This window comes from Equus asinus, chromosome 4, assembly GCF_041296235.1.
Source record: "Equus asinus isolate D_3611 breed Donkey chromosome 4, EquAss-T2T_v2, whole genome shotgun sequence".
In the NCBI taxonomy this organism is placed as follows: domain Eukaryota; kingdom Metazoa; phylum Chordata; class Mammalia; order Perissodactyla; family Equidae; genus Equus; species Equus asinus.
Genome location: NC_091793.1, coordinates 50,577,858 through 50,599,935, shown reverse-complemented (window position 1 = coordinate 50,599,935; position 22,078 = coordinate 50,577,858). Strand labels below are relative to the sequence as shown.

Sequence of the window (22,078 nt, the reverse complement as noted above, 5' to 3'; positions counted from 1 at the left end):
GGTAGCATCTGTTAATAACATATACAGTTATACACAATATATACTGTCATATACAATATGCTGAGCACTTATAAATATGACCTTGCTCTAGGAGACCGAAAACTTATCATGGCTATGACTAAGTTTATTTAATTTTCCCTGTGGTACTTTTATAAAAATGTCTACTGCAATATAGTGTTTCCAAACTATGCTTTTATTATTACTTGGAGGAGAAAAATAACCAAACGATTTCATATTTTCTTCACAATTTTTATTTTGCTTCTGGATAAATTTGTTTTACTTACTTTGATTTAACCATGTAATTTTGAAAACTATGTAATTTTGAAGTTGTTATATGAGTTAATTTCAGTGTCAAACTCAGTGTAATCTTTTTTTTTTTTAAAGGTTTTATTTTTTCCTTTTTCTCCCCAAAGCCCCCCGGTACATAGTTATATATTTCTCGTTGTGGGTTCTTCTAGTTGTGGTATGTGGGATGCTGCCTCAGCGTGGTCTGACGAGCAGTGCCATGTCCGCGCCCAGGATTCGAACCAACGAAACACTGGGATGCCTGCAACGGAGCGCGCGAACTTAACCACTCGGCCACGGGGCCAGCCCCCTCAGTGTAATCTTTTATAGAGACTAGCCCCTGCTCATAAAGAATATTGGACATCCTCATTTTAGGCTAAAGAGACTCTAAATTTTCCCAATGGGTTCCGTCTCTAGTCTCCCTACTATTATACTTTCTTCACATAAATTATTTTCTTTTAATCTACAAACATGGTCAGTCACTTTCCTATTCAAAAGTATTGAGAATATTTTTCGCATGGAATAACCGCCCTTGACTATACAGGTGTCTTGGTTGCAAAGGATCTCAGACTATGCTTGCCATGGAATCCATACTCTTGTCCTTTGGTGCTCTCCTTAGTCCTGAACAAATCTTAGACTTTCCTGCCCCTTAAGCATTTATTCAAGTGATTCCTTTTGTTTGGAGTGATTTCTTCTCCATTCTCTTTTCCAGCCCCGTATACCTTCCGATGTATGGCCTTGTACAGATCAGTTCATAATCCACCCCTTGAGGAAGCCTTCCTAAGTCCTTTGTCCCTTTGATGGCAGTTCATTCCTCCCCCGCCACGTATATATGTGTGCATGTGTGTGTATGTGTATGTCTGTATATATATGCACAAACACACACACACACACACACTTTGTGCTTTTGTTGTTCAATTATGCAGGCAACGTCCTACATAGAAATCATTTATTCATCATCAGTATAGAATTTCTGAGTCAGCAGATGTACCCTTTGTGTCTTCTCTGTCCACGCCCTGTTTATCTCTTTTCCGTGTTCAAACACTTTTTCCTCTTTGCTCTTTTATCTGTGTTGAGCCCATCTCCAGTTTGTGTCTCATTACCAATTTTATGTGTTTCCTATTTTATGCATTTGTTTTGTCTTTTACTACAGAATTCATAAAAGACAGGGCCAAGCAAAAATACTAGTACGTGGATATTTATTGGTGGCTATTAACTTAATTAATGTTTACGATGAATTCATTTTTTTCTTTATTTTGTTGTTGTTTTTTAAGAAACGATCAGGGTTTTTTCTGGAAAATAAACCTACATACCAGCTTTGGAAGGCAGGGTACTACATAGTAGTGTACTTTCCAGGGGAAGATATCACTCTTCTTTGGGATACAAAGACAACCATTCATATCAAAGTTGGACCACAGTGGAAGGTAGGTCCAAATGAGATGCAAAAAGTGAAATTACATTTACCTTTTGATGTTTTATGGAAATAAAATGATTGATGTTTTCCTTTAAGAACTAGGTTATATTTTCAGAATTACTAACTCATTCACCAGTGTAGAACAACTTTACCTACCAGGTACAGTGTTGCGTTCAGTTCTCTTTGACTTTAACTTTTCAGTATCCAGTTTTCCAAAGTTACTTGGGTCAGCTTCCTTCTTCCCACCCCCTTCAGTGTGGTCATGTGATATGTTTATAATACACTTAGATTCATTTGTTACAATCTACATTCCATCTTTTCCTCCACATTTTGGATATTTTTTAAAGTTTACCTATAGTAAAATTATTTTTTTAAATGTAAAAAATTTATTCTTATGATCTACAGTTCTATGGATTTTGACAAATGCATGGAGTTGTGTATCTACCACCACAGTTCTATATAGAACAGATCTATCAACTCCCAAATTTCTCCCATGTCGCCCCTTTATTGTCACCTCCTAACTCTACCTTCCAACCCCTGGCAACCAGTGATCCATTTTCCATCCCTATAGTTTTGCCTTTTCAAAATATAATATAAATGGAATCCTGCAATATACAGCCTTTTGGGTCTGGCTTCTTTGACTTGGCAAAATACATTTAAGATTCATCCTTATTGTTGACTGAATTAATAGTTTGTTCCTTTATCCTGCTGAGTAACATTTTGTTGTGTGGATGTACCAGTTTGTTTTATCTATTCATGCTTGAAGATTCAATCTGGATTGTTTCCAATTTTCAGCAATTTGTATTTTAAATTGTTTAAAATCTTCTTTTCTATTAAATGTTGTAGTATTATTAAATATGTTTATTTTAAATGTTTAAAATTTTCTTAAATATTTTAAAGTTGTTTTTAAAACATTGATATATTTTAAAAATCCAGTTTATCTGAAATTGAAATTGAGACTGTGGATATAATCTGTCACAAGTAAGGGAAAAATCGGGATAGTAACAACATGTTCTCATAAAACTATGGAAAAAATACACATTTAAAAGATTTTAATATATTGCAAATTTGAGATATAATTGTATATTGAAGACATTTTCTTTCCCCTAAGTGAGATAAAGGCCAAAGATCTATTCCTAGGTGTTTGCTGGCTTCTTGCATTTCTTTGGTGAAGATGAAATACTTTTGTCATTGCTATGCTTCTTTAAATATTTTTCTCTACTCTTCTCCATCATTATCCTCCCTTCCCTAGTTTTTGGAAACAAATTAGCCATTTATTTTTATACATGGCCCCTACTGCTGCGTTAAATCTTTGGGTGACCGGTGGTGGAAGTGGATGCTGTCTTTGCATAGATATTGTGCCTGCTGAGAGCAGAGGTCATGGCAGCTGTAATACTAGGGTTATTGTCAGCTTTGCCAGAAACACAGGCCGCCTACTTCACCATTCAAGAAAGGCTATATTCCATTCTCTAGTATGAAGAGAGAGCTCAGTTTGTTTAATTTCAAAGTTTTAAGGAGGATTTCCGTTGTTTTTAGAAGGTCATTCTTTCCTGTACTCTTAGTCTACCTTCTTCCCCTAAGAATGAAGTTTTTCACATTATTTGAGAAAATGCATTGGACATTGTTGATGTAAATAATCCATATGGCACTTGTGGTAAGCATTTCACAACCCATAACAATCTTTACAAAAATTAGGTAAAACTTGGGTTTCCATTATTGTGTCTCATGGTTGCATGATTTGTGAATATTAAAGTTAACTTTTTCTTTAAAAGTTATGTTTTGAATGTTGTGCTTTTCAAATCTGATGTAGAGAAAACTAAATTATTCTTATTGTTTCAACATATATAGTGTTATAAAACCTTAAACGTGTCAGGAGATAGATCTTTCATCACTAAAAATTTATTTACATATATATATACACACACAGACATACTGTAGTGTTTGTATTATACTTTTCCAAGTTACTTATGTTGTTAGTTGTATCAGTGCTAAGACATTGGTAAGGGTGGAAAGATAAAATTTAGGGAATGATAAAACATTTTTGAGAATTTGAAATAATTGTTAAACTTAATTAAATATGTATGAAATTCCACCTTCTTGAAACATGTTTTAAATGGTTGTGAAAATTCTCAAAATGTCTATTTTAAAATTTTAATGAACATGAGTCCTTAAATGTTAAAATGAGCATAGAATATTCCATGTTAATTTTCTTTTACTTTAGAACAAACTCTCAGGATTATGTGGGAACTTTGACAAATGTACTTCAAATGATATGACCACATCTAATAACTTAGAAGTCAGAAATGCCCAGGTATTTGGATATAGCTGGGCATTGGGACAGGTAAGTTGAATACATGTGTTTTAGAACTAAACAAATATTTTTTGATATTTATTCACTGGAACATATGACTCTTACAAGAAAAATTATTTACGTAAAACTATTTTATGTAATATTTGTATAGTAATTCACAGTTGACAAACCACTTTCTCATTTATCTTCTCATATCATTCTTGTGACAACCTTGCAATATGAAGGATATTTCCTCATATTATAGATGAAGAAATTGAGGCTCAGGAAGGTTAAATGATGGGTCTAATATTATAAATTTAGGAAGAAGCAGAGGCAACATTCACATCTTCTAATCTCACACTTTTCATTCCATAGCTAAATGCTTTATCAATCTGTTTGTGTTTCGAATGATGTAACTTTTGCCAACTCAAAGCAAGGAATAAATAAAGGCAGAATTTCTTAACTTGTTAACTCTTAATTTGTTCTCTGGAACATGGCTGTGTGTGGGGGCGTGGGGAAAGGTGGGGAGTGGATTTGTGGTCAACTACCTTTGGGAGCAGTTTGAATAAATTATTAGATATATTTCTTTTTTGAAGGATTTCTTGAAGCATCATAAGCACCCAAGAGAGGGAGTGTTTGAAGTATTTCCCAAACTTAATGGCACAGAAGCTATATTTCATGTATTAGTTTTCAAGGAAAGAGTGTTTTATGGGACACACTGTGAGAAATGATGAACTCAGAAAATTGAGTCAAATTGGAAATTGGTTCTACTATCTTCTACCTTTTTTTAGCCTGTTTTTCTTTCTACTGAAAGGAGTGTCCACAATTTCCTGATTGGTTACTATTTGGTTAGTTACTTTACTACTTTGTCTAATTTATTTAATATATCTAAATCTCTTCAAAAAAATAAAAGAGTACTGGGGCAAACATCTATTCAGTAAAATTTATGCAGCGTATTTCAGTTAGGTCTAAGCTGAAGAGTGTGAAGATTTTATTTTTTCTTGTATAAGATGTCCACTGTATGGAGAGAAACAAAATCCTTTTTATTACAGCCATCAGAGATCCTGTTACATTTAGAAGTTTTTGAAGAAAAACTTGCCTCTTTTTAAATGAATTAAGTAAAAGTTAATTTATAATAATACTTAAATATTTAGACTAATTAAAGAATTTTAAACTCACTAAAAAATGTTTTCTTATACCGTGTCATGGACAAATCCGAATATAAAATTTTTTTGTTCAGTAAGTTTTATTTAGCACTTAGTGTTTTCCAGGTTATATGAACACACAATACGATTAAAATGCAGCCTTTGTCGCTAAGGAATGTAGAGTCTAGGTTAGTAGATAAAGTAGAAAAATTAACAAGGAAATTATGAGATAGGGGCTTTGATAGAGGTGAGCACAATGTGGAGTTAATAATGGTCAAAGGAAGGTTCCTGAAGAAGGTGCCATTGAGCTTGAAAAGTGAAGATGATGGGAAAGAGTATAGCAAGGAAGGAGCGAGCAGCCTTGAGAAGGTGTCAGGAAGACTAGAGTAGGATGGTGCCTAATGGGAATTTCAAGAAGTTCAATATGGTGGTGGGGGATTCTTTGAAATAGGGAACGGCAGGAGTGCAAAGTATGGAGCTGCAAGGTGGGAGTGCCAGGATCTGGACTTAAACCCCTATGCTAGTTAGGAGGCTCTTATAATCCAGCTGGCAATGTTAGGTCTGTGGAGACTTAGGAAACTATATGAATTTGAGAGACATAAAAGATTAAAATCATCAGCATCTGTTGAAAGGTTGTGTTAGGAAGGATGGATCTGGAGAATTCAAGAAAGTCTCTTACCTTCCTGGCTTATTGGGTAGATGCTGGTGCTCTTCCCTGAGGCAGGGCAAAGGCAGGGTGGGGGACAGTGGGGACAGGACAACGGTGTAGAGATAAGTACAGGGTAGAATGTGTTGACAGAGAAGTGAAAGAGATGTTTATGTGGAAATGTCCAGTTTTGAGATTCAGGAAAGAGACCTGGGCTGGAAATATGGATTTGGCAGTGACTAGTATATTCAGGCTGTTGAAGCCGTGAGAAGTGTATAGAACGAGAAAAACAGAGGTTTGAGGATCAAGCTTTGCAAAGAAGAGAGGGGGAAGGAGAATGGGGAAGGGCAGCCAACAAATTAGGAGGAAACCCAGCAGAAAATGGTGCTACTGAAAACAAATGAGAGAGATGTCTAAGAGGGGCAAAGTAACAAACAGAATCAAAGGTAGCGAAAGGTCCAGTGAGATGAAGACTGGACAAGCTGCTTTTATATTTAGTAATGAAGAGCTCATGATGACCCTGCCAGGGCGGTTTCAGGGAGGTGAATTAGAAGAGGCAGAGAGCAAATTGCTGAGTGTATGGGAGGTGAGCCTGTAGACACATGACTATGTACAACTCCTCAATGGATGGCTTGTGAAGAAATGAAAGAGGTGAAAATTAAAGGAAAGAAAATCGTTTGTTCATGTAATTTGTTTTTTAGTCACGTAAATGCTACATTTAAGACAACTTAAAAATTATTGACCTCTGCTCTCTCTCTCTAATATTGCATGATTTTAATTGTATGTTTACTTGTTTTCAAAAGTAATGTATGCTATTAACATTGAGTTGGCTGAATGCAGGTGCTTTAGGTATAGTCTGTCTAAAAGAAGCAGAATATGTTAGATGCGACTGTGATGGACGAAGTTAGGATAGGTTACTCTGGGTTCAGCTTCAGAAATCACTCCTTTGAAAACTTTCTTTTCTCCCTTAATCTTCTCAACAGTGTGAAAGCCCAAGTGAATCATTTAAACCCTGTGAAGCACATCAAAACAAGTTTCCTTATGCCAAGAAGGAGTGCTCCATCTTGTACAGTGATGTTTTTGCTCCTTGCCACAATGTGGTAAATGAATACTTTAATAAACTTCCAAATTCATGTGGGTACTGCTGCATCTATAATATTGAGATGAACAGGACAAATAATTGAGTTGGCCATTGGCTTTTCAGGTGTACTGCCTAACCATTGGTAGGAGGACAAAGTTGGTAGTTTGTTTTTCTGTAGAAGTGATGAATTTAGTTGATTTACTTTCTTCCTCATCCATCTTATTTAACAACATACGTTTGTACAGAATATTTGTAATAATCTGTTTTAGTGTATGAAGCATTTTTACATACATCATCAAAGCCATAAATGATTGACCAAAGTTGTAAATGTTTTTCTCCAGATAATATTGCCAAATAGGCATTCTTCTCCTCAACCCAAAATTTAATTTAAAAGTATTACTAATGGCACAGTTAAAATGGGTTTAGAAGCCCATCACATGATGGGATGTGATTTATTTAGAAATTTAAATTTCTAAATGCCTTTCTAACAGAAAACTTTTAGGTCTCAATAGAAGTTTAGAAAATAGTTTGATATTCATAAAAATCAAGTAAAAGTACAATTGGTAACAACATTCCTTTAATTCTGTGTGAATATACCAATAAGGAAACAATGAACATCTACAAAATATTAATCTGTTATATTGCAGATCCTGAAATTGTATTGGTTTGTAAATACCCTTACATGTTTTGCTAGCTCTTTGAGCTTACATTGGCTTAATCAATTCCTTTCTCCTTTGAGCAATATAGAGGGTGAAGATATTGAGAATTTTCTAGGTGGCAGTGTTAAGCTGATAATTTCAAGTGTTGAAACTCTTATCAGTTAGTTTTCTTTTAGAAGGTTGAATTTTAATCAATTATAGCTAGTACTTACCAAAACTGTTTCATCTTTCACTTCATTTTCAGATTGATGTTACTTCTTTTGCCAAAAATTGCCATGAAGACACATGCAACTGTAATCTTGGTGGGGATTGTGAATGTTTATGCACGAACGTAGCAGCGTATGCATACAAGTGCTGTCAGGAAGGGGTATCAGTTCACTGGAGGTCATCTACTATCTGTTGTGAGTACCCACTTAGACCATCATAGGTGGCAACCTTATAAGAAGATCTATATTAATTGTCTTATCATAGAACTAGCACCATGGGACTCTTGGAAATAGACTTTTCTTAAGATGACTAAATTTTATATTCTTCACAATGGAGATAAATTGTAGTATAGCTAAAGGATTTGTAAAAAGAAAAATTTAAGATAACCATCCTCAGAGAAATTGTTTATGACTCCATTCTTCTTATGGCTGTGAAGTTTCACTGTCCTGACTATAGGAAACATATTTTTAAAAACATCATTTTGAATTTGGTTTCAGATTTAACTCTTTAAACTTTTCATTTACTTGTGTAGACGGTAAGTCATCTGAAGAGAAGCTTATGATTGTAACACTTCCAGTTGTCATACCTATAAATTGATCTTATGAAATTTCATTAGTTACAACACAACACTCTTAAAGAATTGTCTTTGCTCAAAGGAAGTTCCCAAATAATGATGTCACTCTGCGTTCTTACACTCTGTCATTGATAAACATGTGACCTTATCACACACATTTAGGTAAGTGGTCAGAGTATTATATAGTTTAATATTTCTTTTTTTTCTTTTAGCACTTGATTGTGAATATTACAATGAAGGTATGTGGCATTTAAAAACTATCACTATAGTATTTTATTAAATGTATCTTCAGATTGAAAGTTTTTGAACAACTTTGCTGGGAACAAAGTATGACTAGTCCATAATTTGGTATATAGCTAAATGAAAGCCTTTGCGTGCTAAAATATGTCTAAATTTCGAAGTATTTGCATTAAAATTTATTCCCTGCAAAATAAAAGAACGTGTAACTAAGTTCTCAGCACCTGAGTCCCTCAATAATTTTTGAATGAAATGAATGAATGAATGAGTAAAGTTACCTAATTTTTTAGGTAAAAAGGATGAAAGATACACCAAATGCATAACTTTTACCATTATATGTAAATATAGACGTTATGAAAACTTTTATTACTTTTTAGAAATCAAAGAAACAAATTATAAATGTGATGATAATAATATAAAGAATTTATTTGCCTCTCTCTGTAGGCAAAAATAATTACTTAAATACTGTCGGAATGAGAGCTTATCTTTTTAGTAATGGTAATGGAAATCTCCTAGCCCCATCAAGCATCCAAATTTGCAATGAGAAGTGTAAGAGGAGGTGCTGCCTAAAATTAAGGCCTAGATGTAAAAGACAGAGGTTATATCCTCGGTGAAAATGCCAAGAGTCAGCAGAATTGGAGCCTCCTTTTCATCAAACCTGTTTAATGAGGAAGGCATAGCCACTTAGACCTAATTTCAGACAGGTATGATGATCCAGGAAGGTGACCAGTGCCAGTGACTGGACAAGCTCTGGACCCATGATGGACAAGTTAGAGTAATAGTTATAGGAAAGCTGAGCCATTGAAAAAGACCCAAGCAACCCACCCAAGGCATGTTTGGTAATTTATTGAGCCAGGGAGAAATCTGCTTGCTATAAATGTCCAAAGAAGGCCAGAAAATTTTAGAGAAATAGAGATGATGAGTTAACAAGAAAATGGACATTTGAGTTTTCGGTTGTTTTATTACATTTATGGAAGTTTGATGGGGGAAAAAATTCAACATTAAAAACATTCTGTGATAGTTAAAGAAAATCTAAACCAAAAATATTTCCTTCTTAGGGTTTTAAACACACTCACACACACACCCAAACACAGTCCACATCAATCCTTTGAATTCCATGCTTAAAATGAGACTGATTGCCTAATGTTAATAACAGTAATAATAACAATAACTTTTATTATATTACTTACTTTACTTATACCATATAATTTAAGCTTCAAAAAATGCCACTACGATAAGTGTTATTAACACTTTACAGAAGAGGAAACTGAAGCACAGAGGGAGAAAATAACTTGGCCAAAGTCACCTAGCCTAAATGTCGTAAACTGGACTTCGTAAACAATCTGAGTTCAGAATCAAGGGGCCTGACTCTATGCTACACTGCCTAGTGTGTGGTTAGCACATCCTGGTCCAAGAAGGATCACCACACATCTTTATCATGTGCTCCACACAACACACACAGACATCAATTTGAGAAAATGCTCGAATAACTCCTTCACTTAAGAATTCCTGCCTCACACAGTTCTGCTGTGAAAATCTCCATCTGTGCCTTGTCTTTTCCAGTGTTCCTTCTGCAGTCCCTTCCAGAAGCAGAATTTTCTGTGAATATTCAATTTCTACCTCTTGCTACTTAGTGCATTTTCCTTTCTGTCAACAAGTCTGGTGCACTTCTAGCTATGGTTCTTGTCTCTAATGTGTTACACGAGTCTTCCAACCAGTTCTTCTAGTTCCATTTGTAACACTGCATTGGTCATATTCAGAGGATGGACACAGGGCACGTGGCCTTCCGGAAGCACTGATAGACTCAGAGGAGTGACGGGGAATGTACTTCCTATAATCACAGTAATACGGAAAAGCATCAATCTGCCAAGGAGAGTACGAGTTTGTAAAAATAATGTAATGAAGGTAGATGATTGAAAGAGAATATAGAACTGTGGAAATTGTTGGTAGTAGTAATGAAAAGAAAATTATTTTAAATTATTATTCTTAATTGTTTTCATCCCAAATAATTTCACAGCTATTGTAAATTTACCTAGTCTTCTTTGGATATTCATAGCTGACGTATTTCTCCTTTTATTTACTACATACTGGACGCTGTTATTGAAATACTTATTATTTAAAACTAATGCAGACATAAATAATTGTGATTCTGTAGGAGGAAAATTAAAAACGAGTTGGAGAATTTAGAGGTAACAGTACAAATTATCTCAATAATCCTTAATACAGAGACTGTATGTATTGTCTTCATATTCATTTTACGACATTTGCTAAAAATATAAAGAGTTTATTGTTATTGCCATAGGTGAGTAAAGACTTCAATATCCTGCTAAGGATTCTTGTGCAAGTTTTAAGTTCAGAGTGATTTTATTAGGTAGGACATGCTTAATGCTGCGTTTAAACAACCACTGCAGGAAATGATTGCTTTTAGCAGATGGTCAAATTATACTTATTCCCGCAGAAAATTAATGATAAAGTCAATGACTTTTGTCTGTCAATTGCTGGTGAAAATGCATGAAAGTAATCCAGACGCAAGATATCAATCAACTGGGAGTCAATTCAGAAGCTTTCGATTTTTATACCATTGGATTTCTCAGACAACAATTGTCTCAGGGTTGCTGCAGTAGGGGCTTGTGCAGTAGGGAGAGAAGATTCTGTTTAGGTGCCTGTTTCCTTTCTCCTATTCTAATGCTGAATATTTGTGAGGGCATTTCAAACCTCCAAGTTGTAGTTTATATATGTCTTCTTCATTTTGAATTGTATCTCATGATGATTTACATATTTATCTACTTATTTATATATTTAAACAAATCGATATATTTATAAATTGAAGTAAATTGCATTTTGGAAGTCTTTGTTCCTTTTGTCTTTCCTAGAAGACAAGGCAGTAGGTGGTGGAGACTAATGATACAGTTTTCTTTGGTGGTTGTAGATTTGGGCTCATGGGGAAACACTGTGTGTTGTGTACATTTGTAACAGCGTTGGGGACCTCACTGCTGCCTGGCTCATAGAGAAATTCCCCGCTGTGTCTGCTCAGTTCCCTGTTGGTGTAGGGGCAAAATTCTTTCAAGTGTCCATCTCTACTCAAGGTGTCCAAGACCCTGATAAAGCTCTTTTCCTCATTCCTTTGAAGTGCCTCTAGCTGTTCACTAATGAGGTGTCCCAGCTGATGAGTCAGTAGAAGAGACAACACTGCAAGATAACTTATCCTATGAGTCTCTGCCTCTTCTCCTGGGCCTCATGATGGAAATTTTGGTTCTCGTTCTCCTTTCTACTTGAAAGGCTTTTGACCCTTTAGTCAAATAATCTTCTCCCTTTCTCTCAGGGTGTGTCTTCATCCTGAAAGGGAAAAAACCTACTCCTTGGATTTCTTTGAACTTTTATTTCCCTCTGTGTTAAAAGTAGACTGGGAAAGGAAAATTGTCCTTGAGATAAAATTAAAGAAAAGAAGAGAAGTGAAATTCACTGAAAACAACCAGATTAATCTTTTATGATATCAACTACTACATGTATATTAGCATTTTACATAACTTACAACATAAAAATATACATGTACCTGTAAAAAGTCTACAGCTGATACTTATGTAACAATTTTGATGATTTAGAAGAAACTTCAAAGTTTGTAGTATTTCTGTTATATTAAGAACATTAAATGGCAGAGAGATAGGGTTGAAAGTAAACTGACCTTATTATCATGAAATCTAACTCATAAAAATTTTTTACTATTAGTCAACTTGTTTATAATTTATATACTTCTCTTTATAAGATGAAGTTTGCAGAAAAATTATTCTGATTGAATTTCAGGTTTGGTTCTATTTTACTATAGTAAATATTTCCTACCTTGTATGCAACGATTTAAGAGCATGGACAATGACAGAGTTAGTAAAAAGATCTTCGATTTCTGTTGCGCTTCAGCTTATTTTCTTTTTTACAAATGTGCCTCTCTGGTGAAATTCAATAATTCCCAGAACAGTAGAATGTTGTATATCATGTCTGTGAATTCTGTTTTCATGTAACACAACCTACTAGGGAGAGAAGGTTTTTAGAAGACTGTCAAAATATCTGCCCGTTGATAGAGTTAAATTTATGTTTGCTAAAGGAAAGTAGAATCTTGAAATATTAGAGTAGAAGGTTAGTTAGAAAAACTCTTTCATCTAGGTGAGAAAACATGAGGTCCATAAAGCTTAAATCAACCTCATCTCTGGCACTGAGTTACATGTACATATACGCATTTGTATGTGAGTGTGTATATATATATATGTATATTCTAAATTACATAATTTAAATAATGTATATATTCTAAATCATTATAATTATTATTTTTTAAACAGTTCAGTTATTTTACTAGTGACAAATGTTTAAATGTTCAATAATCTTTGAAGTATCTTTTGTTATTAAAATTCATTCCATTGAAATGACAACTTGAAATGTAAAATCCTATGCCAATGTATAATTCTCTTATTTGTATTTAAATAGGGCTTGGAGAAGGACCCTACATGCTGGCAAGTTATGGGCAGAGTGGCCTTGTTCTGGGGGCCAATATAAGCAGTAAAAGCGTTTTCTCTTTGCCAAGAAGTAGTATTCATGGCAATTTATTTTTTAGTTTTATGATCACTCCAGGTCTTTTCAAAGAGAAAGCATCATGTAAGTATAATTTCCAATGGAAAATAAGAATTTAGTTTTCCATTTACCTTTTTTTCGTTTATTCATCCACTAAATATTAATTTGGGATCTAATATGTTTATGGCATTTTTCTAGGGGCCCTAAAGGATATAAAGTGAGACACTGGTACCTCCTATCTCTTTTGTATATGAAATCATTTCTTTGTGTATCTATTGGCATATGGATGTTAGAATTGTCATTGTTTGATTGAGTTTTTGGTCCCAAATAAAGCACAGCTTAAATTTTCGCAGCATTAATCACAGAACTTAATTTGAAATTTTTGAAAAATAGTCCACTGATAGCTAACATTTGAAGGAATTTAACACCAGATTAAAGTAAAAAAAAAACTGTGATTTGACATCAAAGAAGTCAAACATGAAGAGCATAAATCAGAGTCTAGACAGTTGTTGAGACTGTTATCCTTCTGTGGCCTTGTCTCTCCTGGTGTCTGGCCCATGCTTACTGGTTTGCACCTGCAGATCTATAGTGATCATATCCACTTGGCACCTGCTCTGACTGGTGGTGGTTGTCCTCTTCTGATCTGATATGCTCAGGCTACAGAGTTACTCTACTAGCCCTCCTTAGAACCACGCATGGTGTGTTGTATAAGCTTAGGAAATATTTCTGGAATGAATGAATCCAACTTAACTTTCGCTTATTCTGAGAAATCTCCTGATTCTCTAGTTAGAATAAATTGCTTCTTTCTTGTAAAGAGAGCTCCTTTAGTTCTTTTCAATCTGTGAAAACACCTATTGCACACAGAAGTTCTAATTTATGTGTTATATATTTTTTCTCTTATAAAGATTTCTTTTATTCTTATTTGCATCTTCCAGTGGTCAGCAGAGGGACTTGCAAGTTTAGGACACAATAAATGCCTTTGGAATAATATATTGGATTTGAGAGAGTTCTTCATTGTATGATTTACAATAATTAATACATTTAATAGAAAAATTCTAGTGGATTTAAAGAAACTAAGACCTAAAGAAATTAAGGCCGAAGAAATTAAATCCAAAAATCTCAATTAAAAAATTTTTATACCATGGGATTTACAAACATAAGGGAAACATTTAAAGCACATCACAAAAAAGGATAACACTTCTTAAATTCTGTAGTTGTTTGTTAGCCATTTGATCATCTATTGGGGAATAGACAACTGTGTTGAGCAAATAGTCTTTTCTTAATGCACTAAAATCACTTGCAAGATCATTTGCTCATTGAGAACCCAGTGATATTGAAATGCAGTGCCATGCCTAAATTGATCTGTTTCTCTATTCTCTTATTGTTTTCTATCATCTGGCTTAGCCATTTGTAGATTGCATGCCTTTGAAAATGTTAAAGCCTACAAGTACAAATATATATCCAATTCATCATTCAATTACTTGTATGAAAGTATACGTTCTGGGGTCCTAAGTTGATATCTCTTTTTTTCCCCAAGGACATGATACATTATTTAAAAAATAGAACTCATCAAAGACTGATTTTTTTTTGGAGCTGTCACTTATTCATTTCATTAAAATACTTCCTTTTCTTTGAAATCTTATAATTCATTTCTGAAATTGTTGAGATTGGTGTTAATTATGTATGGCAATTGCTCAGGTCTATTTTTGTCAACTTTATAAATGAGTTTTATAATCCCACTGTTGACGATCTGCTTTCTCCAGAGAACCCAGGGGTTGTCAAACACTCTGCTCTATCTTTTACAGCACTGGCACTTGTTTCCTTGGAATCTGCTGAAAGGCCAAACTACTTTCTCTATGTCCATGATGATGACACTCTGAGTCTGGAACTGTGGAAAGCAAATTCAGCCTTTCATCAGAGAGCCACATTTTTCCACCATCAGGGCCTCTGGATTCCTGGTTACAGTGCATTTGAGCTATATAGCAAGAAAGGATTTTTCATCATACTCACAGATTCTAGTATCAAAGCATCAAAATATGATGATTCTGAAGAATTTAAACGTTCAAGTAGCTTCAGCATAGAAGGTATGCTGAATAGATAATTCAAAAGGAGAATAGATAATTTACATAATGGCAGAATATTTATCAGGTTTTGACTTTTAAGTCATTCTTAATGGAGTATAAGTGGATAGAGTTGTATGACACTCCTTGAGTGAGTTTCTTAACCTCTCTGTCCTTCAGTTTACGCATCTGTAAAATGAGAGAATAATACCTACTTTATAGGATATTGAGTTACATAAATTAATTGGTAAAATGCTTAGAACAGCCTTAAATAATGTTATGTTTAATTGTTGCCCCAGTTGTTACTCTCAGTGCTTTCTGGACTCTGGAACTGGAGCTCACCCATGTCTCATGGGTGTCTAGTGTTTCCATGTACTTTTTGTTTCCTAGAAGACAACTTCTCAGTAACCTGATTCTTAATGATAAAGACAACATATTTATCTCTGTCTTTTGAATAGTAGGGTGTCCGGTTCCACAGACTTCTAGATTTCCCTGGTTCAGTAGAAGCCTGTTCTTATTTCTAGGGACCCTTATAGTTCTACAGCTATTGAATTTTCTGAATTTCAGAGAGGATCCTCATCCAGTGTGTAAAAGTTATGCTTTATTTTCAAAACCTAGGAGTTTGATATCTGCCTTGGTCTCCAAAAAAATTGTTTCATTCTAACCAACTCTCTAAATCAGTCTAAGAGAGCTAGTCACTTGCCTTTTTTGTTGTGGATAAATTTCTATAAATCAAGAGAGTCTGGATTTTAGAGAATTCAAATTGAGCCACAAATTTTTGTCTATTGAATAGGGTTCCTATATTCATGAGAAAAGAGTCAATGACATGTCTATACAACATTCTATAGAGAGATGTGATAATTTTACTTGAATTTCCTTCAGAGTTGAACTTCACAAGCCTCTGTTTCCCCTACAATCTAGAAATCTGCTCCATTAGCACCAGACCTACTGGCCCCACCTGAGCTTTGAACAACTGCAGTCAATGGCATCATCAGAGTCTCAGAAGCTTATCTTTGCGGGCTTCCTAAATCTGGAAACTCTAGGGGTCTACTCTAGTCTTAGAACTAATCTTCTCCCAGAACTCATGATCCCAGTAACCCAGGACTAGCACTTATTCTACTATTTAGATGCATAGAGACCTTCCAGAAAGTCTTATTTTCCTTCCCATACCTTGGAACTGAATTCTGTATCCAGATTGCAAGAAACATAACCTTTCCCCTGAATGTTCTCCCATATGGAGCTCTCCTCCTCAGAGATAGTTTTGGACTGCAGCAGGAGGACTGATCTGTGATGTGAGAAGGGGAGGGTATGAGCAGAGTTTGAAGGAGAAAAATCTTCAGTCAAGGGAGGTTGGATAACGGCAAACATGTATTATTAAAATCCATTCATTTATTTTTTTGTCATAAAAAAATACTTACCTTCTACAAGGCAATATGCTAAGTTCTCTGAGAAGAACAAAGATGGAGTGTTGTCTCTAGGTTTGATGTCAGGAAACATGTCTTTGGGCTTGCCATTTTCCTAATTGCTTGAACTCGGCAAGCCGCTTGCTTCTCTGAGCCTCAAGTTCTTCATTTGTAAAATGGAAACAATATCTACTCAACAGGGTTGTTGCAAGGATAAAATAGAATAACGGACAAAACATTACTTTGCAAAATATAAAATTCCAAACAGGTGTTTGGTGTTATTATGATATGCAGATCAATGAGAGCCCACTACACAGAAAGAAAGGAAGATTGAGAATTTTCCTTTGCCTCCTCCAACACTTTGCTTTTTTAAATATTTGGAATATAGACTAACATTTAGATATTCAACCTGAGCGTGAAATGCTTTGATCACAAAGCAATTACAGGGCATTTTTTTTTTTTTTTACCAGCCCTGTCTTTCCCAACGCATTATGGTCAAAGAGGAGTCAAACTTTAGAAGAGTTACTATCGTAAATCACTATTTTTCAAGCTGTACATTAAAAATATACATAATCTAAACTTTATTTTTTTCCCCAGAAATCCAGGCAATAGTGCCTTACAGGAGGATGTGTGAATGGAGATATGAACCTTGTGCCACTCCCTGTTTTAAAACGTGTAGTGACCCTGAAGCACTAGCGTGTAAATTTCTTCCACCGTAAGTCATGTTTAACTATTCAATTGGCAAATTCCAGCATTAGCAGATTTGGCCCTCAGTGAATGTTTTTAGATTAAAAAACATTCTCAAGAATAATTTGTATCTGATATATGTGTGTATATATGTGTATATATATATATACACACACACACACACACATATACTCATTCATGAATTTATTTCATTTTATTCAAGCAGTAGTTACTGAGAGTCTGCTATATGTGCTATGTGCCAGGAATTCTTCTAGCTGCCAGGGACATAGTACTGAACAAAACAGATGAAGTTATCTGGCCTTAGGTAGCTTACATCTTGGTGCATTGAGGCAGAGAATAAAATAAAAATGTAAATATATAATGCAATATATTGTTAGATGGTGATATGTATTATGGAGAAAAATAAAGGAAGATGGGGGAGACCATCTTGGGGGAGACAACCGTGTGTGTGTTTGCTAATTAATATAGGCTGGTTAGGGAAAAACATGCTGACAAGCTGGCATCTGCTCAGAGAGCTGAAGGAAGGGAGGGAACTGGCCACTGGATATCTGGGGAAAGAGCCTTTCAATCTGAGAACAGTGCAAAGGTCCTGGGGTAGGAATGTATTTGAGGATAAATAAGGCCAGGTATTTGGAGCAAAGTGAACAAAACTGAGAGAGGTGGGAGATGAGACTAGAGAATCATAGTGGTATGCAAATCATATGGGGCCTTGTAGCCCATTGTGAGGACTTTGTCTTTTTCTCTGAGTAATGTCCTGGTGTATTTTCAGCACAAGAGCGACACGATCTGACTTATGTTTTAAAAAGTTTACTTTGGCTCTTGTATTGAGTGTTGGGGAGGGGAAACACAAGGGCAGAACTGGTTGGTAATACAGATAAGACACGAAGGAGAATTGATTGAGGAGGTTGCTAGCCCTGGAGGTTAGAAGTGAACAGATTCGGGGTATATTTTGCACTCGGGCTGCTGATGGATTTAATATCAATTGTGAGAGAAAGAGAAGTTCAGGACCCCAGTTTGAGTCTCAGCAATTTGTAGGTTTCAGGACCCTATGAAACTGCCACTTTTGTGGTCAAAATTGGTCAAATATAAGCAAATTCAAACGACTCAGTTTAATGGAAGGGCTGAGTTACCGCTGACGGGGGTAAGGACGACGTTGGGAGGAGCCGTCTGGAGGACAAGTCAGGAGTTTGGTTTTGAGCATTTTAAATTTGAAACTGAAAAATGTTCACTGAATTTGGCAATCTGGAGAATGAGAAGAGGCAAAATGAAGCAGAGAATGTAAACAGCTTTTTTTTTGTTTTTAAAGGAGTTTTGCTGTAAGAGGAGAGGAATGGAACATTAGTAGGAGGGAATATTTTTAAGAGTCATTTTACTTTAGGCGTTTATGAGCTTCTATTCTACGACAAACACTGGCATTACAGACGGTCTTGGGAGTGTGAACGAATGAGATGCAGCCCCTCTTTCAGGGAGCTCCGCGTCTTTAGGAAGAAGACAGAAACAAAAGCAGACAGTGCCAATACAGCGGAAAGAGGACTAGAGGAATAACAACAACCATTACCACGTTTATGTATTCACAGCATGACTATAGAATAGGTAATCTCATTATTCCCATTTCAGAGGAGAAAATCAACCGAGGCACAGAGACATTACACAGTTTGCCCCAGGTCACACAGTTTGTAGGCAGAGCCAGGGTTTGAGCTACTACACCCTGGTGGGTAACAAGTGCTGTGGGAGCAGAGAGAAGGAAATGATATTTCTGTTTATTTTCTTGAAAATAAGAACAACCGATTCTTTCTGGAAAGGAAATATCTTCACCATTCACTTGCACCCCTCACACTCACACACCTATCTCCTTTCCCTCACGTAGCCGTTAGGAGTGGGGGAAAAAACTGGGCCCATTAGTGAGGAGCAGGAAAGGAAAGGAAGGAAGGAAGAGCAGAGAGCATGACTGGCCCCGGCGCTGGGGAGGAAATGGAGTTATATTTTGAAGTGGCATTTGGCTAGTTTATTACTTCCTGTGGCGTACTCAGTCTTGGAGGTGGTTGAATCCAGATTCTCAATGCCTCCATTGTTTGGTGTGTAGCTGTCCCGAAGTTTCCTTTTTGGTATGGTCAGGACACAGAGAAGAGCGTCAGGATGGAATTTCACCCCGCCAAGCTGTTTTTCATCTCTGCCTTCATCACTATCTCCTTTCTACTTCTCCCCGTCTCCTGCACCCAGGCGCCTAATTATTGCTCCTCCTCATACTTGAAGCCCTGAGGGGACACTCAAGTACTGAGCTGGGGCTTTAACAAAGCCCTGTACCCCTCCTCCAAGTCCCCAACAGAACCACCACCCTCGTTCTAGACGATTGCAGTTTCTGGCACATAGCAAGTGTTAAAAATAAAAATATCTAGTGGAAATGAGAACTTTTATGAGAAAAGATGCCAACTAGCGTGCTGTAGAGCCCATATGTAAATAGAGTTATTCCTATTGTATATTATACCTATCACAAGAACCGTTCTGCGTCCGTTTTGCCAGTCAGAAGTCGAGTAGATTACCAACAGTATGACAAAATAAACAGGAACCTGCTATGTGCGACCATGGAGTCATTTTAAGGGAATAAGTTACTGATTTTGGAAAATATTTTAAGAGGATGGCTGTGCTTTTGACTTACATGAAACAATTGCAAATAATTGAGTTAATGATTCTTCATAAAAATGATGTTTATTTAACTTAACGGTAATCAACTGGCCCTAGTCTTTTCAGCAATCTAGTAACTCTAGTTTCTCTTTTTTGCCTGAGAGTTTAGAGTAGAACAGGAATATCATATACTGGTTAGAGTTTTATGGTTCAAGTTCATTTTATGAAATAAAGAATTGGTCACATAGGCTGAGCTGTTTATGTTTAAAAAGATCGTTAGTATACAAGAGGTGACTAAGTGGGTTTCATGTTAAAAGGGAAATTAGCTTTTCTTGGTTTTTAAAGTGTCTGGATGCCCTTCCATGAACAAGCGGCCTCTGGTGGCAACACTTACTCTAGTGTCAAGTTCCTTTCCATCCTGTATTGGAAAGAGGCCTTGAATATTTTTAGTCCAAATTCTTGCTTTACAGATGAGGCAACTGGAATTGTTTTTTGTTGTCATCATTGTTTTTGTTTTTTTTTGGTGAGGAAGATTGGCCCTGAGTGAACATCTGTTGCCAATATTCCTCTTTTTTTTTTTCCCTTCCAAAAGCCCCAGTATACAGCTGTATCTCCTAGTTGTAGGTCATTCTAGTTCTTCTATGTGGGATGCTGCCACAGCATGGCTTGATAAACAGTGCATAGGTCCGTGCCCAGGATCCGAACCAGCAAACCCCAGGCAACTGAAACAGAGCACGTGAACTAAGCAACTCGGCCAAGGGGCCAGCTCCTGGAAATGTTTTAAAATATTAAAAATATTCTTATAGCTGACTAGGGTATTTGAGAGGCAGATAAGCAAGCCTTTTTATAACAACGCATAAATTGTTGAGAATGGTGCATCAACTCTCTCTAGTATGTATGAGTCTAATAATTGGTTGTACATGAAGGATTACATTTATTTCCTTTGAATAAGAATAAATTGGACTCTGAGCACCAATTGGACAAGAAGAAAGGTGTAATCTCAGTTATTATCTTGGCTTTAATACCCTTAAGGGAAAAACATTCAGGATGGTCCCTCCTGTCTTTGGCCCATGATACCCAAGCCTATGACTTCTTGAAATTTGGAACTCTTGCTTTGCCTCTGTGCCACACACAAGAACTGGATATCCTTACAAAGACCAGATGGCTTGGGGCTTGAAATCTGGTCTCCTTAGGCTTGTAAACAGCCATCTTCTCCCGGGACACTGCCACAAATTTGGGCACAGGTCCTGATGCTCTTAGGAACTACAGCCTCTACTCCTCCCGCCTTGTTGTCAAAGACAAACCATGTCCCGCCTCCATCTCTGCCACCCTGAGGGTCCTCATGTGTTTTCAGTGACTTTGGGCCTTAACAATAGGCAGAGAGAGCCACTGAAGATTCTGTTTTTATTCCACCAACATCCTTAAGGCAAGGATATTCAAAGAGCTTGTCTACCTTCTTGAGTGTGGGGAAGCACAGGAGTGGGAAGTAACAGTACAATGACTATAGATGAAAACCACACTAAATGATTCTGCTACATGTCTACTCGTTTATTGAACATGAGCTTAGTGTGTCCCAAACATAAGTGTATGATTTGAATTTTCTGAGTTCAAATTCTGCCTTAATCATGTATGATATCCTTTTATCATCCACTAGCTTGTGATTTCATAAAATGAGTTCACATAATGGAGTGTAGTAAGTGGAGCATTCCTTAGTGCTTAACAAGGAGAAGAGAAGAATTTTAGGAAAAATATATCTTAGTTGCATGTATTAAATGCAGTGTATCTTTTCTATTTTAAGCTTTTTTCACTTTGATTTTTTTTTCATGTGAAGGGTTGAAGGATGCTTGCCTTACTGCCCCAAAAATATGATCTTTGATGAAGTCACCCTCAAATGTGTTTATCCAGGAGACTGTAAGTGTGAATCTTATTTAATTTATTCTGAAAAGAGGAACTCAAATATTTTTTTCTCTCTGACGACAAGTGGTTATAAATGGAAGTTGTAGACAGATAATAAACTTTCGTGAGATTCTTCTTTAACATCCTTTTCATAGTTTTTGGTTCCTAATTCCTTTCTAAACCATGTAAATCTTCCCTCTAACATTCCTCCTTCATTCTCTTTCCCAAAACATTTTCCTCGAAGCTGAAGATCCCTGTGTGAACTATGTGGGCGTCACTGTAAGCAAACAAATT

General features: G+C 36.0%; 1 protein-coding gene across 1 annotated transcript in view; it reads left to right on the top strand.

The window, feature by feature from the left end:
* The window catches only part of OTOGL (otogelin like), a 205,822-nt gene that overhangs the window by 139,378 nt on the left and 44,366 nt on the right, over positions 1-22,078 (top strand). The window contains exons 30-38 of the mRNA XM_070507248.1: positions 1,560-1,709; positions 3,921-4,040; positions 6,764-6,880; positions 7,765-7,921; positions 8,514-8,540; positions 13,012-13,179; positions 14,901-15,179; positions 17,156-17,273; positions 21,720-21,799. Coding sequence (XP_070363349.1) covers positions 1,560-1,709; positions 3,921-4,040; positions 6,764-6,880; positions 7,765-7,921; positions 8,514-8,540; positions 13,012-13,179; positions 14,901-15,179; positions 17,156-17,273; positions 21,720-21,799 — 1,216 coding nt within the window. The remainder of the gene's footprint in view (positions 1-1,559; positions 1,710-3,920; positions 4,041-6,763; positions 6,881-7,764; positions 7,922-8,513; positions 8,541-13,011; positions 13,180-14,900; positions 15,180-17,155; positions 17,274-21,719; positions 21,800-22,078) is intronic.